The sequence below is a fragment of the Anolis carolinensis genome, chromosome 2 (assembly GCF_035594765.1).
Source record: "Anolis carolinensis isolate JA03-04 chromosome 2, rAnoCar3.1.pri, whole genome shotgun sequence".
NCBI lineage: Eukaryota > Metazoa > Chordata > Lepidosauria > Squamata > Dactyloidae > Anolis > Anolis carolinensis.
Genome location: NC_085842.1, coordinates 74,453,168 through 74,467,394, shown reverse-complemented (window position 1 = coordinate 74,467,394; position 14,227 = coordinate 74,453,168). Strand labels below are relative to the sequence as shown.

General features: G+C 39.6%; 1 protein-coding gene across 1 annotated transcript in view; it reads left to right on the top strand.

Annotated features, from left to right (window-relative positions):
• syn2 (synapsin II) overlaps positions 1-14,227 on the top strand; it is a 202,692-nt gene that overhangs the window by 91,454 nt on the left and 97,011 nt on the right. The window contains exon 2 of the mRNA XM_003217671.4: positions 13,549-13,606. Coding sequence (XP_003217719.2) covers positions 13,549-13,606 — 58 coding nt within the window. The remainder of the gene's footprint in view (positions 1-13,548; positions 13,607-14,227) is intronic.

The window sequence follows — 14,227 nt, the reverse complement described above, 5'->3', positions numbered from 1 at the left end:
TCTACCGGTCCTTTAGGCTCTCCTGCACATAGCAATTCAACTGGATCAAATTTGGTGGTTTCCTGAGGTAAATTTTTTTCTGGCCACAACTGCTGACCATGCTCTATACTTGTGGTGACCAAAGAGGTAACTACTGAGCAGATAGAGTCAGTTGAAGACTGTGAAGAGGCATCCAGACTTCTGCCCTTTGTAGTACTGGACTGTAAAGTCTGTCCTGAACAACTGCCATCTTCCACCAACTTCTGACTCCTTATACCAACATTCATCTCTTTAGAGTGCTCAAGCAAATCATCTTCATCAATGGCTGGCACTTCTAAATCCTGCATTACCTCAGCTTGCTCTATTCCTGTGTCACTATGGCACTGAATAGAGACCTCAGCCACTGGTGACACATTTACCTCAGCCACGCAATGAGTCTCAAGCTGTGACTCAGATAATTTTTCTTGGAGGTTTATGATTCCTCCATCTTCAGTAGAATCTTCTGCTTGTTTAAATTGAGAGCTTATATGATCAGTAGAGTCACTGTTTTGAGATAGCTTCACCTCTGACGGATAAATTTCTACTCTACAGTATTTGAAATATTTGCCAGATTCCACAACTTTCCTCTCAATTGGTCTCTGTCCCTCTGTACAGCCATACCAATTGACTAACTTATTCCAGGCTTCAATAGGAATCACCTCATAATCCACTTTATCCATGCGATACTTTTTTAAAGTTTGAGTTTCTGAATCCTCAAAAAGTTTCGCATTGTCAATGGGTCCTGGGTAGTAATCAGGTTTTCCTGCATAATACAGGTCCCAGCTTCCAAAACCCACATATCTCTGCCACTTTTTGAACCACTTATAATCAATCAGGCACCTAGAATCCCCTGGGCACAATGGCATTTTCAAAAGTGGTGCGAGCTCAGTCCGCTGCATCTTCACATCCTCCTTAGTGTATTTAGGAAACCTCTTTAAGGCTAAATCACTAGGAGCTCCTGGTTGTGTTACCACAGAAGGCTGAGACAGTGTCAGCTTCTGTTTTTCCCATTCTATCTCCAACTTTTTCAGCTCTATCTCTTTTTCCAATTTCATCTTCTCCATCTGTGCCTGTCTCTGTTTCTCCTCTGCCTCTTTCTCCAATTTCATCTTCTCCATCTGTGCCTGTCTCTCTTTATCCTGTGCTTCTGCCTCTAATTCTAATTTCTTCATCTCTAGTTGATATTTCATCATCAAAAATTAGTGGCATTGGGACTAATGGAGCCTTAAGTTTATCCCTTCCTGAGCTGATCCTCTGGCATGTCTGAAAAGAGGACCACCTTTGGGGCTGGAATGAGGGTTCTCACTCTTAAAGAACTCTGAGCTTTGGGAGGGAGCACCCTCAGGATGGCTTTCCAGTTATGAACGGCCAAGAGGTGCAGCCAAAGAATTTTGGATGGCCTTTGGGATCTTTTGTGCCTGTAGGTCCTTGGAGGTGGTTAGAAGAATTTACACCTTGCCCAGGAAGAGTTCTCACTATGTGGCTAATATACCATGAGTTAAATCTTACAAATTAAATCCTTTTAACTATTATTTTTCCTTCACAGGTTATGCCAGACGTTCTTATAAATAAATAGGTCAAGAAATGGCCCTTTAGATCTGTTTTCTTCTTTCTGGTCTCTTTATTTCATTTTTTTTAAAAAAAAAATTTAAATCATGGCTGCTGTGTTTTTGGGCTATCTTACATAACTTAATGCTTTGCCCTACATAGCTAGGGAAATGTTTTTGGAGAAGATTTTGGTATTTCTGCAAGATTAATGTATTTATGTGAAAATTTACTAGTTACGGTCCAACTGTGATGATTATGTTACATATCAAATAGCTTTCTTTGCTAAGGCAACAAAACAAATCTTTGCAATCAATCTAAATGATGTTTCTGCTAATTGTACAGGTGACAAGCTCGCTTGATTTATGTCTGATGTTTTATTACTATGCAATGTTTTTAGTTAAGCTGCTTCTTATAGCTGAGTCATATTTGCTGCATATTTCAATGGTGAGCTCTTCAAAATGTTGTTTCATATCTTAAAAGTCCCAAATCACAGGTAGAAAGACAGAGAGCCACGTATTCTTCATGCCTGCTTTCTTTGTGATCTGCACAGACCTTGACCAATTTACATCTCTTCCCAGTTAAGCAACCTTCATTAGGGGTAGGGGAACAGATAGCTTTTAAGGAGACAACTATGTTGACCATATCAAGGTCATGGAGAGTGCCAACTGAGTAAAAATCTCTTTCTGTCCACTCCCCCAAATCTTGTTGAATATTGCTGGAGGTTTGACGTCTTTCTTTCAGTGATTCTGATCATTGTTTCCCAACTTCTAATGGTAATTCATATATTTAATTAAATCTTATTTATATTTTATTTTACTTATGTGAGATCCCAGGTAGAAATCATGTTCATTCCTCTTCATTCCTCTTCCCCTGCCACTGCTCCTCATTTGGTGAATGGGTGAGTGCATGTATCTGTACATGCATGCTTGAGTTTTATTATATCTTTACCTGGACAAGCAACATATGAGTATTTAAATTCAATCAAGAACTTGTGATGACTTCTCTTCTGGCAGCGGGATGGATTAGTGTTCTACCATAGTAGGATGATGATACTTCAAAGTCAGAATACGAAAGATAATCATTATCTTATTATGCTTATTGTATTGAGATTGTCTGTGCTTTATGCAATTGTTCCTCTAGCAGATGAACAAAGAAAGAATTAGATGGCTGTGGTGTATTTACTAATATTCATTGGTCATAACTTTGCAGTTGGAAGTCCAAAAAAAAAATCTGGAGGACTACAGCAGAGGTTCTCAACCTGTGGTCCCAGATGTTTTGGCCCTCAATTCCCAGAAATCCTAACAGCTGGTAAATTGGCTGGGATTTCTGGGAGTTGTAGGCTAAAACACCTGGGGACCCACAGCTTGAGAACCACTGGACTAGAGTTTGGAGTCCATTTCATCTTGTTTTTTTTTTAATGGAACATTTGAGTGAATTTCTTCATATGTTGTGGTTTTGAGATTGAAATTTTATCAATTTCTGAAAATTGCACTACACTGCCAAGGTCTCAAATATGGTTGGAATGCTTTGCTTAATTGTTTTCATGTACATGTTGTAAGGATACTATATGTGAATAGCAGCCAGGTAATTATTTGGTTCAATGGTTGCAATACTAGCTTCTTTAAAAAATCAACATAATTCATAACAAGCAGAAAAAAATCTGCTTTTAGTTTAAATCTGAACTTTAAGGAGATACCCAAGGCCATGGTCTTTTCCTCAAAACAGATTCAACAAGTGTGAGAGCTTTTTTAAAGTTCAGACTAAATTTTCAGAGTGAATTCAAATAAGAGCTGCCAGTTTCCACTGGAAATGTTTAATTCTCGGCATTTCCAAATAGGGTTGGAAGGGACACCTGTCTACTATACTGGACAGAATATGCCTGTTTCTATGGATAAAGCTGAACTGGATGAACCAATGGCTACAAACAGTATTTATGTTTTACACGCTGCCCAAGGGACTCCCAGATGTTTTATGTTTTACCATCCTTGTGGGAAGCTTCTCTCATGTCCCCACAGAGGGAGCCCACCCGCTTCCCCCGGATTCAAACAGCTGACTTGTCAGTCAGCAGTCCTGCCGGCATAAGGATTTAGTTTAACCCATTGCACCTCTGGGGGTTGATTGGTAAAAAAAAACAGTTATGTTTAACTGTAGAATTCAAATTGGGTTTTCTTTGCAGTACACTATAACAACAGTACTGACAGAAAGTCTAATGTAGATGTCAGGGCACTGGACTTGGCGTATGAGTTCCTGCAAGTCCCTGCTCTCTTTTTGTGTAACAATTACTTTCGTTCAACCTGTGATGTATTTCACATGACAACTTGGAAGATCTAGTGATTGCTAACATAATCCTTGTTCTATTGCCCTCAGGGGTTTTTTTTGTTTCTTTTTTTGCTGTCATATGCATTTGATGATAGATCAGCTGAATCAGTATTAATAAAAGATAGTGAGTAATTGGTATATAGCTTGTGCATTTTTAATATATAAAATACATTCAGCTAAAATATTCATAATAAGAACTGATTAATGTAACTCATTTAGCATTCGGGTTAATGTTTCATCTCATAATATTTCAATAAATAGTGACTACTTTGATAAAGTAGAGAATTCTGAGTGGACAGCAATAGCTGTTTAGCCATTTCATATTACAAAATTCAAAAAGCATAAAGGTGATTGTTAAAATGTTGTTTTGAAATCCAAAAAAAATGAAGTTAAATGCATATATTAGTAGTGTAAAATTAATCTGAATTGGTATCCACCTATTTCTACACAAGAGGGCACCAGACACCAGCATCTCTGTGTTTCAAGTTAATGTTTTACCACACACACAAAAACCAATTGAATAAACTTATGAAGACATTAGCTAAATCCTGAGACAGGTGAGGAAAAGAACTTTGTTTGCTCACACTGAGAAATGGACAAAAAAGTTTTGGAGCATATTAGAAATGTATATGCATTGAATGCCGATAAAGTTAGGTTTTGGGTGGTGGAAGTGGTGGTGGGGTAACTCCTCGAGGGGATTAGAGGGCCACAAACTCGTACAACAAGTCTTTTGTTTGGATCAGTACAACCTTACAGAAATAACATGTCTTTGTTTTATAAAATTACTGTTGTATCTGACAAATTACAATAGCAAGGCTTTCCTCAAACGGCAATATCTATTCGGACAGATTTTGAACATCCTACCTGAAGCAACAAGAAATCTGGAATGTGTGAACATCTTGAAAACGTTTTATATCTGATTCCCATCTTTGAGGGCATGAATAGGGGAACATTTATGTTCATTCTTTCCAATTAAAACATTTAGCAAAATTAATATTCCTGTAATGGGAGCAGAGGCATGGCATGTTTGTATTTTAGGAATAGAAAATGGAATGTTCTAATCACTGTTAATTCTACTGAAGCCACATTCAAATTATGAAAGTATAATAGCTGTGTCTAAGTGATAGCAATTTTTAAGAAAAGTGATGTTTTAGAGTGGATTCGCTATGCCCATGGGTCCATATTGGTGAATTCACCCCCACCATGGATTTAAAAAAGAAATCTTTCTATAAGCCCCTAATCATGAAGTGGTGCATAGAAACAGTGGAGGTGGCAGAAAGGACTGGGGCATGATGCCTTTGAGGATGGAAGAGGGCAACTGCTGGGATACGGTGTTGTTAGTAGCTCTTTCTTCATGCTTCTTCTGACCTCGTGCAGTTCCAACTATTTGCCAAGTTCTAGTGATTAACTGACTCTTCTGTAGTTGAGATGTAATAACTGCATTTAGCCCAATTTCATCTTTACTAACTAAATAAAATTGAAACTTATCATTGTAGCTGTTGTCAGTTGTGTTCCAAGATATGGAATGGTTTCATTATAATCCTGTTTTTCATAATTTTATACTGAGCTCTATTTTATGACAGTCCACATAAAACAGTTGCAACTTTGTCTTAGCACCTAAACCATGAAACTTACTCTATCTTTGCTGCATAAAAGTAGTTCTGGGTCTCATTTCTTAAAGCACGTTTTGTCCAGTAACCTATGTATTTGGTGCCATAAAGGGGCTGAAATTCCTAAAGAGGCCAACACAACATTTTTCAATGCTTGCCTGAATCTATGTGAAATTTTACTATGATAACTTCTGGGAAAACATATTACTTAACCAGTTTAGAGAAAAACAAAAAGGTATGATTATAAATAATGTTAAGAATTAATGTGCTAATAGAAAAAATATAATTGTGTGGTACACATTTCAGAAAAAAAGAAAGAAGCATAGATTATTTTAAGTCCCAATACTTCAGTGAGATAATCAAGCATATAACATCTTTCACTGAAAAAACATTGGCTAGCTGCAACCTTATGTTAGTTTACAAAAACAATGCTCCATTGAGCAAAAAAAAAAAAAACATTTAGGAAAATATTGTGACTTTTATTATAGCAAAAATAAGTGGTTCAAAGTAAGAAAAGTACCTTTCGTACTTTCGCAAATTATAGGGTATCATTCCAGCACATTTTCAGTAGCAGACTCATCTAAAAAGAAGAAGTAAATTGAACCTATTTCTGTTTGCCTTTGGTAACAGAATATTAAAGGTACCCTTTTGTGCTTTGAAGGCAAAATTACATTGATTATGATTTTGTTCTTATTTCTTCATTCACATTTATTTTTGAGAACTCCCAAGAGTGTGATCCTGTGTATGTCTAGTGAGAAGTAATTCCCACTGAATTCAAGGGGACTAGCTTTTTGGCAAGTGATTATAGGATTGTGGCTGCATACCAATTACACTGTGGTCAGGATGAGGAGATGGGACAGTACCATGTCAGCAGAAGAGCCATCACCACCTACACACTCAACCAGAGAGTAGAAAAAGCACACAGTCCAAAAATGCAAAAACAGTAGAAAAGATAGGGTTGTTCTCAGCACTCCTGAAAACAATGCCAAAATCTACAAACAACTGTGCTAGCACTTATACCTGCATCCAGAGGGAATCAGTGAGCTCAGATCGAAAGGGCATAATAATAATGCTTTATTTGTAGCCCACACTATCTCCCCAGGGGGACTTGTACAACCATAATAAATCTTCCTTTTGCACAGCAAACATCTTTAAAATATCACTTTAGAAGTCCTCAGATGTGAAAATCAGCTGAAGATGTTTACAAATTCTTATAAATCAGCTGAGAAAATATCTCCATGCTCACATTCAAGAACGAAATCAGTTATTTGCACCTGAAATCTGATTCTGATTAGTTGCCATCACTATCTTTAATAGTAAAGGTAAATGTAAAGGTTTTCTCCTGACATTAAGTTTAGTTGTGTCCGACTGGGGGTTGGTGCTCATCTCCATTTCTAAGCCAAAGAGCCAGCGTTGTCTGTAGACACCTCCAAGGTCATGTGGCCGGCATGACTACACGGAGCACTGTTATCTTCCCACCAGAGCGGTACCTATTGATCTACTCACACTGGCATGTTTTCAAACTGCTAGGTTGGCAAAAGTTAACAGCGGGATCTCACCCTGCCCCCCAGATTTGAACTGCTGACCTTTGGTCAGCAAGTTCAGCAGCTCAACAGTTTAAGTCACTGCACCACCAGGGGCTCCTACTACCTTTAATAATGCATCTTATATTTAGTATCTTATTCCACACAGTGGAAGAGCAATCTCACCCACTCATTCTGCTTTTCCACTCTTGTTCTTAATGCCGCTTATGAAAATAAACCATTCTGGTTTCCACAGGTATTTATTCTATTTATATCCTGCCTTTCTGTTAGCACAGGGACCAAGGTGGCTTACAACAACAAAGTACAAACTGCGCCTGTGATAGGGTTGGGCCAGGAGAAAGCTCTCTCAAAGATCTTAACACTTGCTTAGAGCTGACCTGTACTTCTTAGTTTATCTGATGAGGGGAGTGGCATTTTTCCTCCCAGGGTGCTGGGGACAAACATCATTTTTGTACTCATTGGCTAAAATGGGTTCCTTTCTTGTAACCTACTGGAAACCACCAACCAATGGTTCGGCATCCGTCCAGGGAACGCTATTTTGAGTAGCGTTGGTCTGGACGCAAAACATTAAGAGCTTTAAGGGATTTTGAATTCTTCCCACAAGGAAGGAAGTCATCACAGAAAACCGAGCTATTTTAAGGCAGTGGCCTTCAGATACAGATTCTCATTCATTAGAGATGAAGAAGTTGCACTTCCTTTCAAGGTACTTCGAGTTTTAACAGTGTTGTCAGACAACATGCTGTGGGAGGATGTGGATTTTAACCAAAAGCTTTGTGCCAGGCCAGTGATTTTGGGGTGCTCTTTTCACCTTCCCTATAATAGCCACTGAGAACCAGAATGAAGAATCTGGGGAGACCACACTGCCCCAATTGTTCTTTTTTCTCCAGATCCAGAATGATGTTCCCTCCAGTTGATATTACCAAAAGTAGGAGAAGTTGTCTTCCCCTTTTGAATTAAATTTACCCATGCATTTACCATTGGGAAAATGATGAGCTGTTCAACAGTGGAACTCTGTGTTTTGGAGTGTGGTGGAAGCTCCTTCCTTAGAGAATTTTAAACGCAGGATGCATGGCCATCTGTTGGGGGTGTTTTGATTGTGCTTTTCCTGCATGGCAGGAGGTTGGATTAGATGGCCCACATGGTGTCTTCCAACTCTATGATTCTATTATTCTTTCTGAGGTATGAGCTACCAGTGGCGTTGGCTCCCCTTCTCTCCCTTTCCTCCTCTGCAATCAACTACAGCTGCTTCCTGCTATTCTGGCTATTTTAAGCATCCAGAATATGGATTAGTTTCCTTTTCACTGCTGTTTTGGATTAAACAAGTTTTCTTTTAAGAAGCAAGAAGTGGGGTTTGAAATAAAGTTTAAATAAACAATAAGAAAGAAAGTGTGTGGTGTTCAGGAATTATATTATATAGCCATTTCATTACTAAGAGAGACTTGTAAACATTATCTAAGCTTTACTCAGGATAACATTTGCAGTATCTCTAATGCTTTGAAATTAGAACCAAGTTGCAAAATGACAAAGATTGTAAGGGAAGAAGACAGGAAGTTTACACCGAAGCAAGACAGTGGGGAAGGGCCTGTGGCCCATTCACACTACAGTTATGGCACTATAAGCCCAGTGATATCTTCAGTGAAAACTCATTATGGCATAAACAAGACACATGTCCTTTTATATTTTAAATATACTGGCAGTCCCCAGGTTACGAACAACATAGGTTCTGTAGGTTTGTTCTTAAGTTCAATTTGTATATGTCGGAACAGGTACATTTTTAGTACAACACCAGGCAAATATTTAGGGGGGGGGGAGGGAGAGAGAGGGAGAGAGAGTTTAGGATAGCATAGGGAAGGATCAACGCCTCTGTAATTTTTGTTTTTCTGTCTGTGCCCCTGTTCAGAAGATTTCACCTCACTTTCTGTCCTGTGATAACTGGAGTTTGAAATTTTTGGTTTATCGTAGAAACAAGGGTTGGTGATAAAAGCTTCAGTGGAGACATCTTTTCTCCCATGAGAACTCTTACAGGAGTGAATTTCCCTTCCTAGGGCTAGATTTCTTCTCACTTCTTGTTTTCTCACTGCCATTCGTAACTTGGAGTTGTGTGTAAGTCTAGCTTGAGGACTGTCTGGCCCAAAGCCAAACATATTGCTATTTGAGTCTTTCTACAGTTTATATAGATTGATAATATGGTGCATTTTAGAAAAACTGCAGTCCAATACTATGCCATCTGCTGGCTTAGTGGAAGACTAGGATTATGGAACCGTGATCTACCAGAAGCCTAAAGGTACAAAGGAGGGGGAGAAACATTCAGACGTATTTCCTTGGGAGTGGAGGGATTCAGTGCCACTATTCATTTTGAAAGTGACTTTCACCATGTTTCACTTCTGGGACATCCCCGCAGGATGTCCCAGAAGGATACTGCGGTCAACGGTATCGAAGGCAGCTGAGAGGTCCAGCAGAACCAGCAGGGACACACTCCCCCTGTACAGTTCCCGGCATAGATAATCTACTAAGGCGACCAAGGCTGTCTCAGTACCATGTCCCGGCCTAAAGCCAGACTGTGCCGGATCTAGATAGAATGCCTGGAGTTGCACGGCCACCACATGTTCCACAACCTTGCCCAAAAAGGGGAGGTTGGAAATAGGCCGATAGCTGTCCAATTGAGTGGGGTCCAGTGATGGTTTCTTTAACAGCGGTTTGATCACAGCCAATTTAAGACTTGCTGGAAATTTGCCTTCCCGAAAGGAGGCATTCACCACCACCTTCACCCACTCCGCCAAACGCCCTCTGGCTTCCTTCACCAGCCAGGATTGGCAGGGTCTAGGATGCATGTGGTAGCCCTCACCTCTCCAAGCACCTTGTCCACATCCTTGAGCTGGACCAATTGAAAAGAATCGATCAAAACCGGACAAGCAGGTGCTCGTGCTAAATCCTCAGAAGATACCGTTAATATGGTGTCAAAACCATAGCGGATCAGAGCGACTTTGTCCGCAAAGAACAGAGCAAATGCTTCACAGCGGGCTGCAGAGTTGTCTGGGATCCCGTCTCGAGAGACGGGATTTAACAACCCTCTGACAACTCGGAACAGCTCCACCAGATAGTTTTTTGCAGACGCAATATTAGCTGCAAAGAAGGAATTCTTTGCAGCATCTATTGCCGCGACGTATGTCCTAAGATAGGAACATAGCTGTTTTCGGTTTGACTCATTCGGCCTTGAACACCACAAACGTTCTAGTTCCCTCTTCTTTCACTTCATTGCTGCCAGCTCCTTGTTTAACCAAGGAGCTGGTTTAGCTTGAGTACTTGAGAGGGGATGTTCCGGAGCAATTGTGTCTATTACTCTAGACAGCTCCCTACTCCAGAGAGAGACCAAAGCATTGACAGGATTAGCTACAGAGGTGGTGAGAAATTCCCCAAGAGCTGTCAGGAATCGATCCGGATCCATAAGCCTCCTAGGGCAGACTATTTTAATAAGTCCTCCACCCCTGCGGAGTTTAGAGGGTGCAGTAAGCCTAAACCTGATCAGGTGATGGTCAGTCCATGGCAACGGAGTGGGGATCGGCTCCTCCACACCTCCATCTTCCTCCCAACCCTGGCAGAAAACCAAGTCAAGTGTGTGTCCCGCTCTGTGGGTGGGACCAGATACTAATTGGGACAGCCCATGGTTGCCATGGTGGCCATGAAGTCCTAAGCCGATCCAGTAAGGATAGTCTCAGCATGGACATTGAAGTCCCGTAGCACAATGAGTCGTTGGGACTCCAATGCCAGGCTCAAGACTATCCCCACTTGCTCAGGCAGGGAGACTGTAGTGCAGCGGGGTGGTCAGTACACTAACAGAATCCCTAATCTGTCCTGGTCACTTACCCTCAGGTGGACATATTCAAACAAGGTTGACTGCGGGATGGGGCACCTGGTCAGGGAGATGGAATCCTTATAGACCACTGCGACACCGCCTCCCCGCCTTCCAGATATAGGTTGGTGCTGCATGGTATGAGACTAATCCCTCCCCAGCCTCATCCAGCCAGGTCTCCGTTATGCACACCAGATCTGCCTGCTAGTCCAGGATGAGGTCCTGGATGATCGCTGTTTTTCCGTTGACAGACCTGGCATTCAACAGCACCACCTTTAATCCGGAGGGACCACCAGCCTAGGTACCCAAGTTTACCATGTCAGGAGGCCGTTTTAGATCTACAAGAACTCTCTTCCTTTCCCTAGGCCAAATTAATGTAGGCCTCCCTTTCCCATATCTCCTTCTCCCCTGAACCACCTCTATTTCCCCCCCCCCCCCGACTGATGGAAGACCACCACCCCCTCTACATGGTCCATCATAAAGCTGGCATTAGCTTCTAAATATGGGCATGAGTCCTGTTTTTGCTGTATAATACTCCAGCCTCCTTCAAAGATACCTCTTTCCTTCCCCACCTCCCCCACCTTAGGAGTTACCCAGATATTAACTGCCTCCCTTCCTGCCTTAAAGTTCTTAAAGTGCTAAAGGTGGGGGGGATCTAATTCATCAATTTCTATAATATAATCACTGGGGGAAAGGGAGATTAAAAGGCAATAATAAATTTACAGTTAAAATGTCCAGAAATAGTGATCTTATAACAGGCTTATATAGTTCCTTATTTGGTATAGTACCCAAGTGCATTGACATAGTCTGGCCAAAGTAACTAGTCTTCTGTGGTCGAGATATGTTTGGTACTTAGCACTGATCTAATAACAGGCCATCCCTCCCCACCCTCATCAAAATAGCCCTCCCTAACCCTCAACTTAGGCCCAACCTTGATAATTAACCCCAATTCATAAACAATTCATGGTAAGATGTTAAACAATGGTTTATGACAATAAGGTAAAAATGCTTGGTGCTTAGTTCAGGTCTGGCCAGCGAGGTAATTTCAAGATGTTCTTTTGTTAACTTAGTCTGAGATAAAACTACCTCTTGGAGTTCAAACTATAAAAGTACAGTTTTCATTCCTAAAATTAAAATATAAATCATGGGGAGTACAAATGCCACCTAGATTCTGATAGGCAAGCTATCTTTTACCAAGGCATTTGAGGCAGGATTAGGAGCATGCTGCTGGGAATGTTGTGGCTGGGATTTTGGGGGATATTTAGTTTTACATTTCATTTTTTTACTGTAGCTTAACTTTATTTTAACTTGTATTTATGACAGAAATATTTAATTTTTTAAATTTTGTATTCACCTTGTTTTAAAATTTTATTTGGTTGTGTCATGTTATTATTAGCCGCCTTGAGTCCCTGTGGGGAGAAAAATGGGATAGAAATGGAGTGAATAACAACAGCAGCAAGCAACAGCAGTGGGGCAAATTGATCTACTTTGGGTTTTAGTGCCAGCTTAAAAGACGATTGGGTTCGGTATCTTGAATGGTTGTTTAAAGTTGCAACAAAAACCTAGATTAGATTCATTTGCCCCATTGACATGAGAACCATTGACTATTTCTATTGATCAAACACTTTCGGGCTGTAAAAAGCAGGAAAATATCCATCATTTTTCCAACGTAACAGATCTATTCTTAGTTCAATCAAAAAAACTATGTTTTGTTAGCATTTCTCAAACTGGCAAGCTGATCTTCTTCTGACCAGTAGGCTGGCCAAGCAGAGGATCACAGCTCACTATCAAACAAGTTTGGTTGGAGCTTTCCTGTGTTTAATATCCCCTCTTTTTTCTTGGAAGGGTGTGATGTAGGCATTAAATGAATATATTTCCAACATGGTTACAAATTTCCCAAGTTGGTATGCTGGAAATAATTAAGGCTTCTTGATATGTTTTTCCCCCCTGAGCACTGAAAGGCGCCACTTAATTTTGGCAACAACCCAAGTTCTCAGTCAATGAACACTTCAAAACTTTGTTAGAATTTAGTCTTCTAAATCTGGGAGTCTGAGACAATTTATAAAGTTTTGCTTGTGTAAAAAGAATCAAAAATGCATTTTTAAGCCTAAAACATTCAGGAAGCTTTTAATGCTTCTCTGCTTCAGTGTTTAATGCTTCTGTGGAATTAAGTCACTGGAAGTATTCCTGACCTCGTTTTGTTTAACATTTTGTTAAGATTCCAGATGGCATAATTTAGTGCTCCAGTATTAGTGTTTATTTTCAAAACTGAAGTCATTTGTTGAAACATGAATCACGCCAGAGATCAGATGTTTAATCATTGCCTCATCCAGAGGATGTTTAGAAAGAAAAGGTGAATCTGAGGGAATATTTTGTCCTAATTGGAATGTAGACCATATGCCACTAAATCAATAGATTCTAAATATTTTTCAATAACAACCTTTCATTGTGTAGATATACAAAACAAAAACTTTTAATTTTTAGAATTTCAGAGATAAACAGAATGTTTGCAATAGGTGAATTTAATTAGATGTAAAATTACATCAAATAAGTTCAATAATAGTAAAAATGTATTATACAGCTTTCTAAAGGATGATTATTTATAATGTTATGTTTATACTAGATGCATGGTATTTACAATAATTATTTTCTTTTTCAGGACCAAATCTTTTCGTGGGAAAAAAGTCCTCGGAGAATATGATATCAAAGTTGAGCAGGTACTAAGTGTGAAACTTACTCTCAATTTTATGCATTCAATTTTCTCCATCCCCTTGTTTCATTAAAATGAGAGTACTGGGATTGCTGAAAATAGGTTGCATTGCTGTTATATAAACATTTGATTGCTCAAAGAGCTATCACAAAATATTGCAAATATTTTTGAAAAACAATATAATCCAATATAATGCAAATGATATAAATTCATCACAATGGTTTTCTTCTGAATGTGTACAATAGCTTCTTTTGGAATTTGTATGAAGTTTGATATACTCTTTGCAGTAAGTTCTTATAGTTAATTGTAATTAATCTCTTATGAACAATACTTTGACTCAGAATTATTTCTATATAACTAATTGCTATTGCCTTTCTATCTTATCTTTACAATGCAAAAATCTTTTGCAATAGCTAGCATAGTTGTATGACTGATTGATTGATTTATCTTATCAGAAACGAAATCAAGGGTACAGTTGTAATGTATTTATTTATTTACTGGACATGAGGGAAGCCTCCCCACAGGATCATGACACATCCGGACGTCCCCTAGGCAATGTCTTTGTAGACAGCTGATTCTTTCACACCAGAAGTGACTTGAGGCATGCACCCAAACAAACATTTGTATG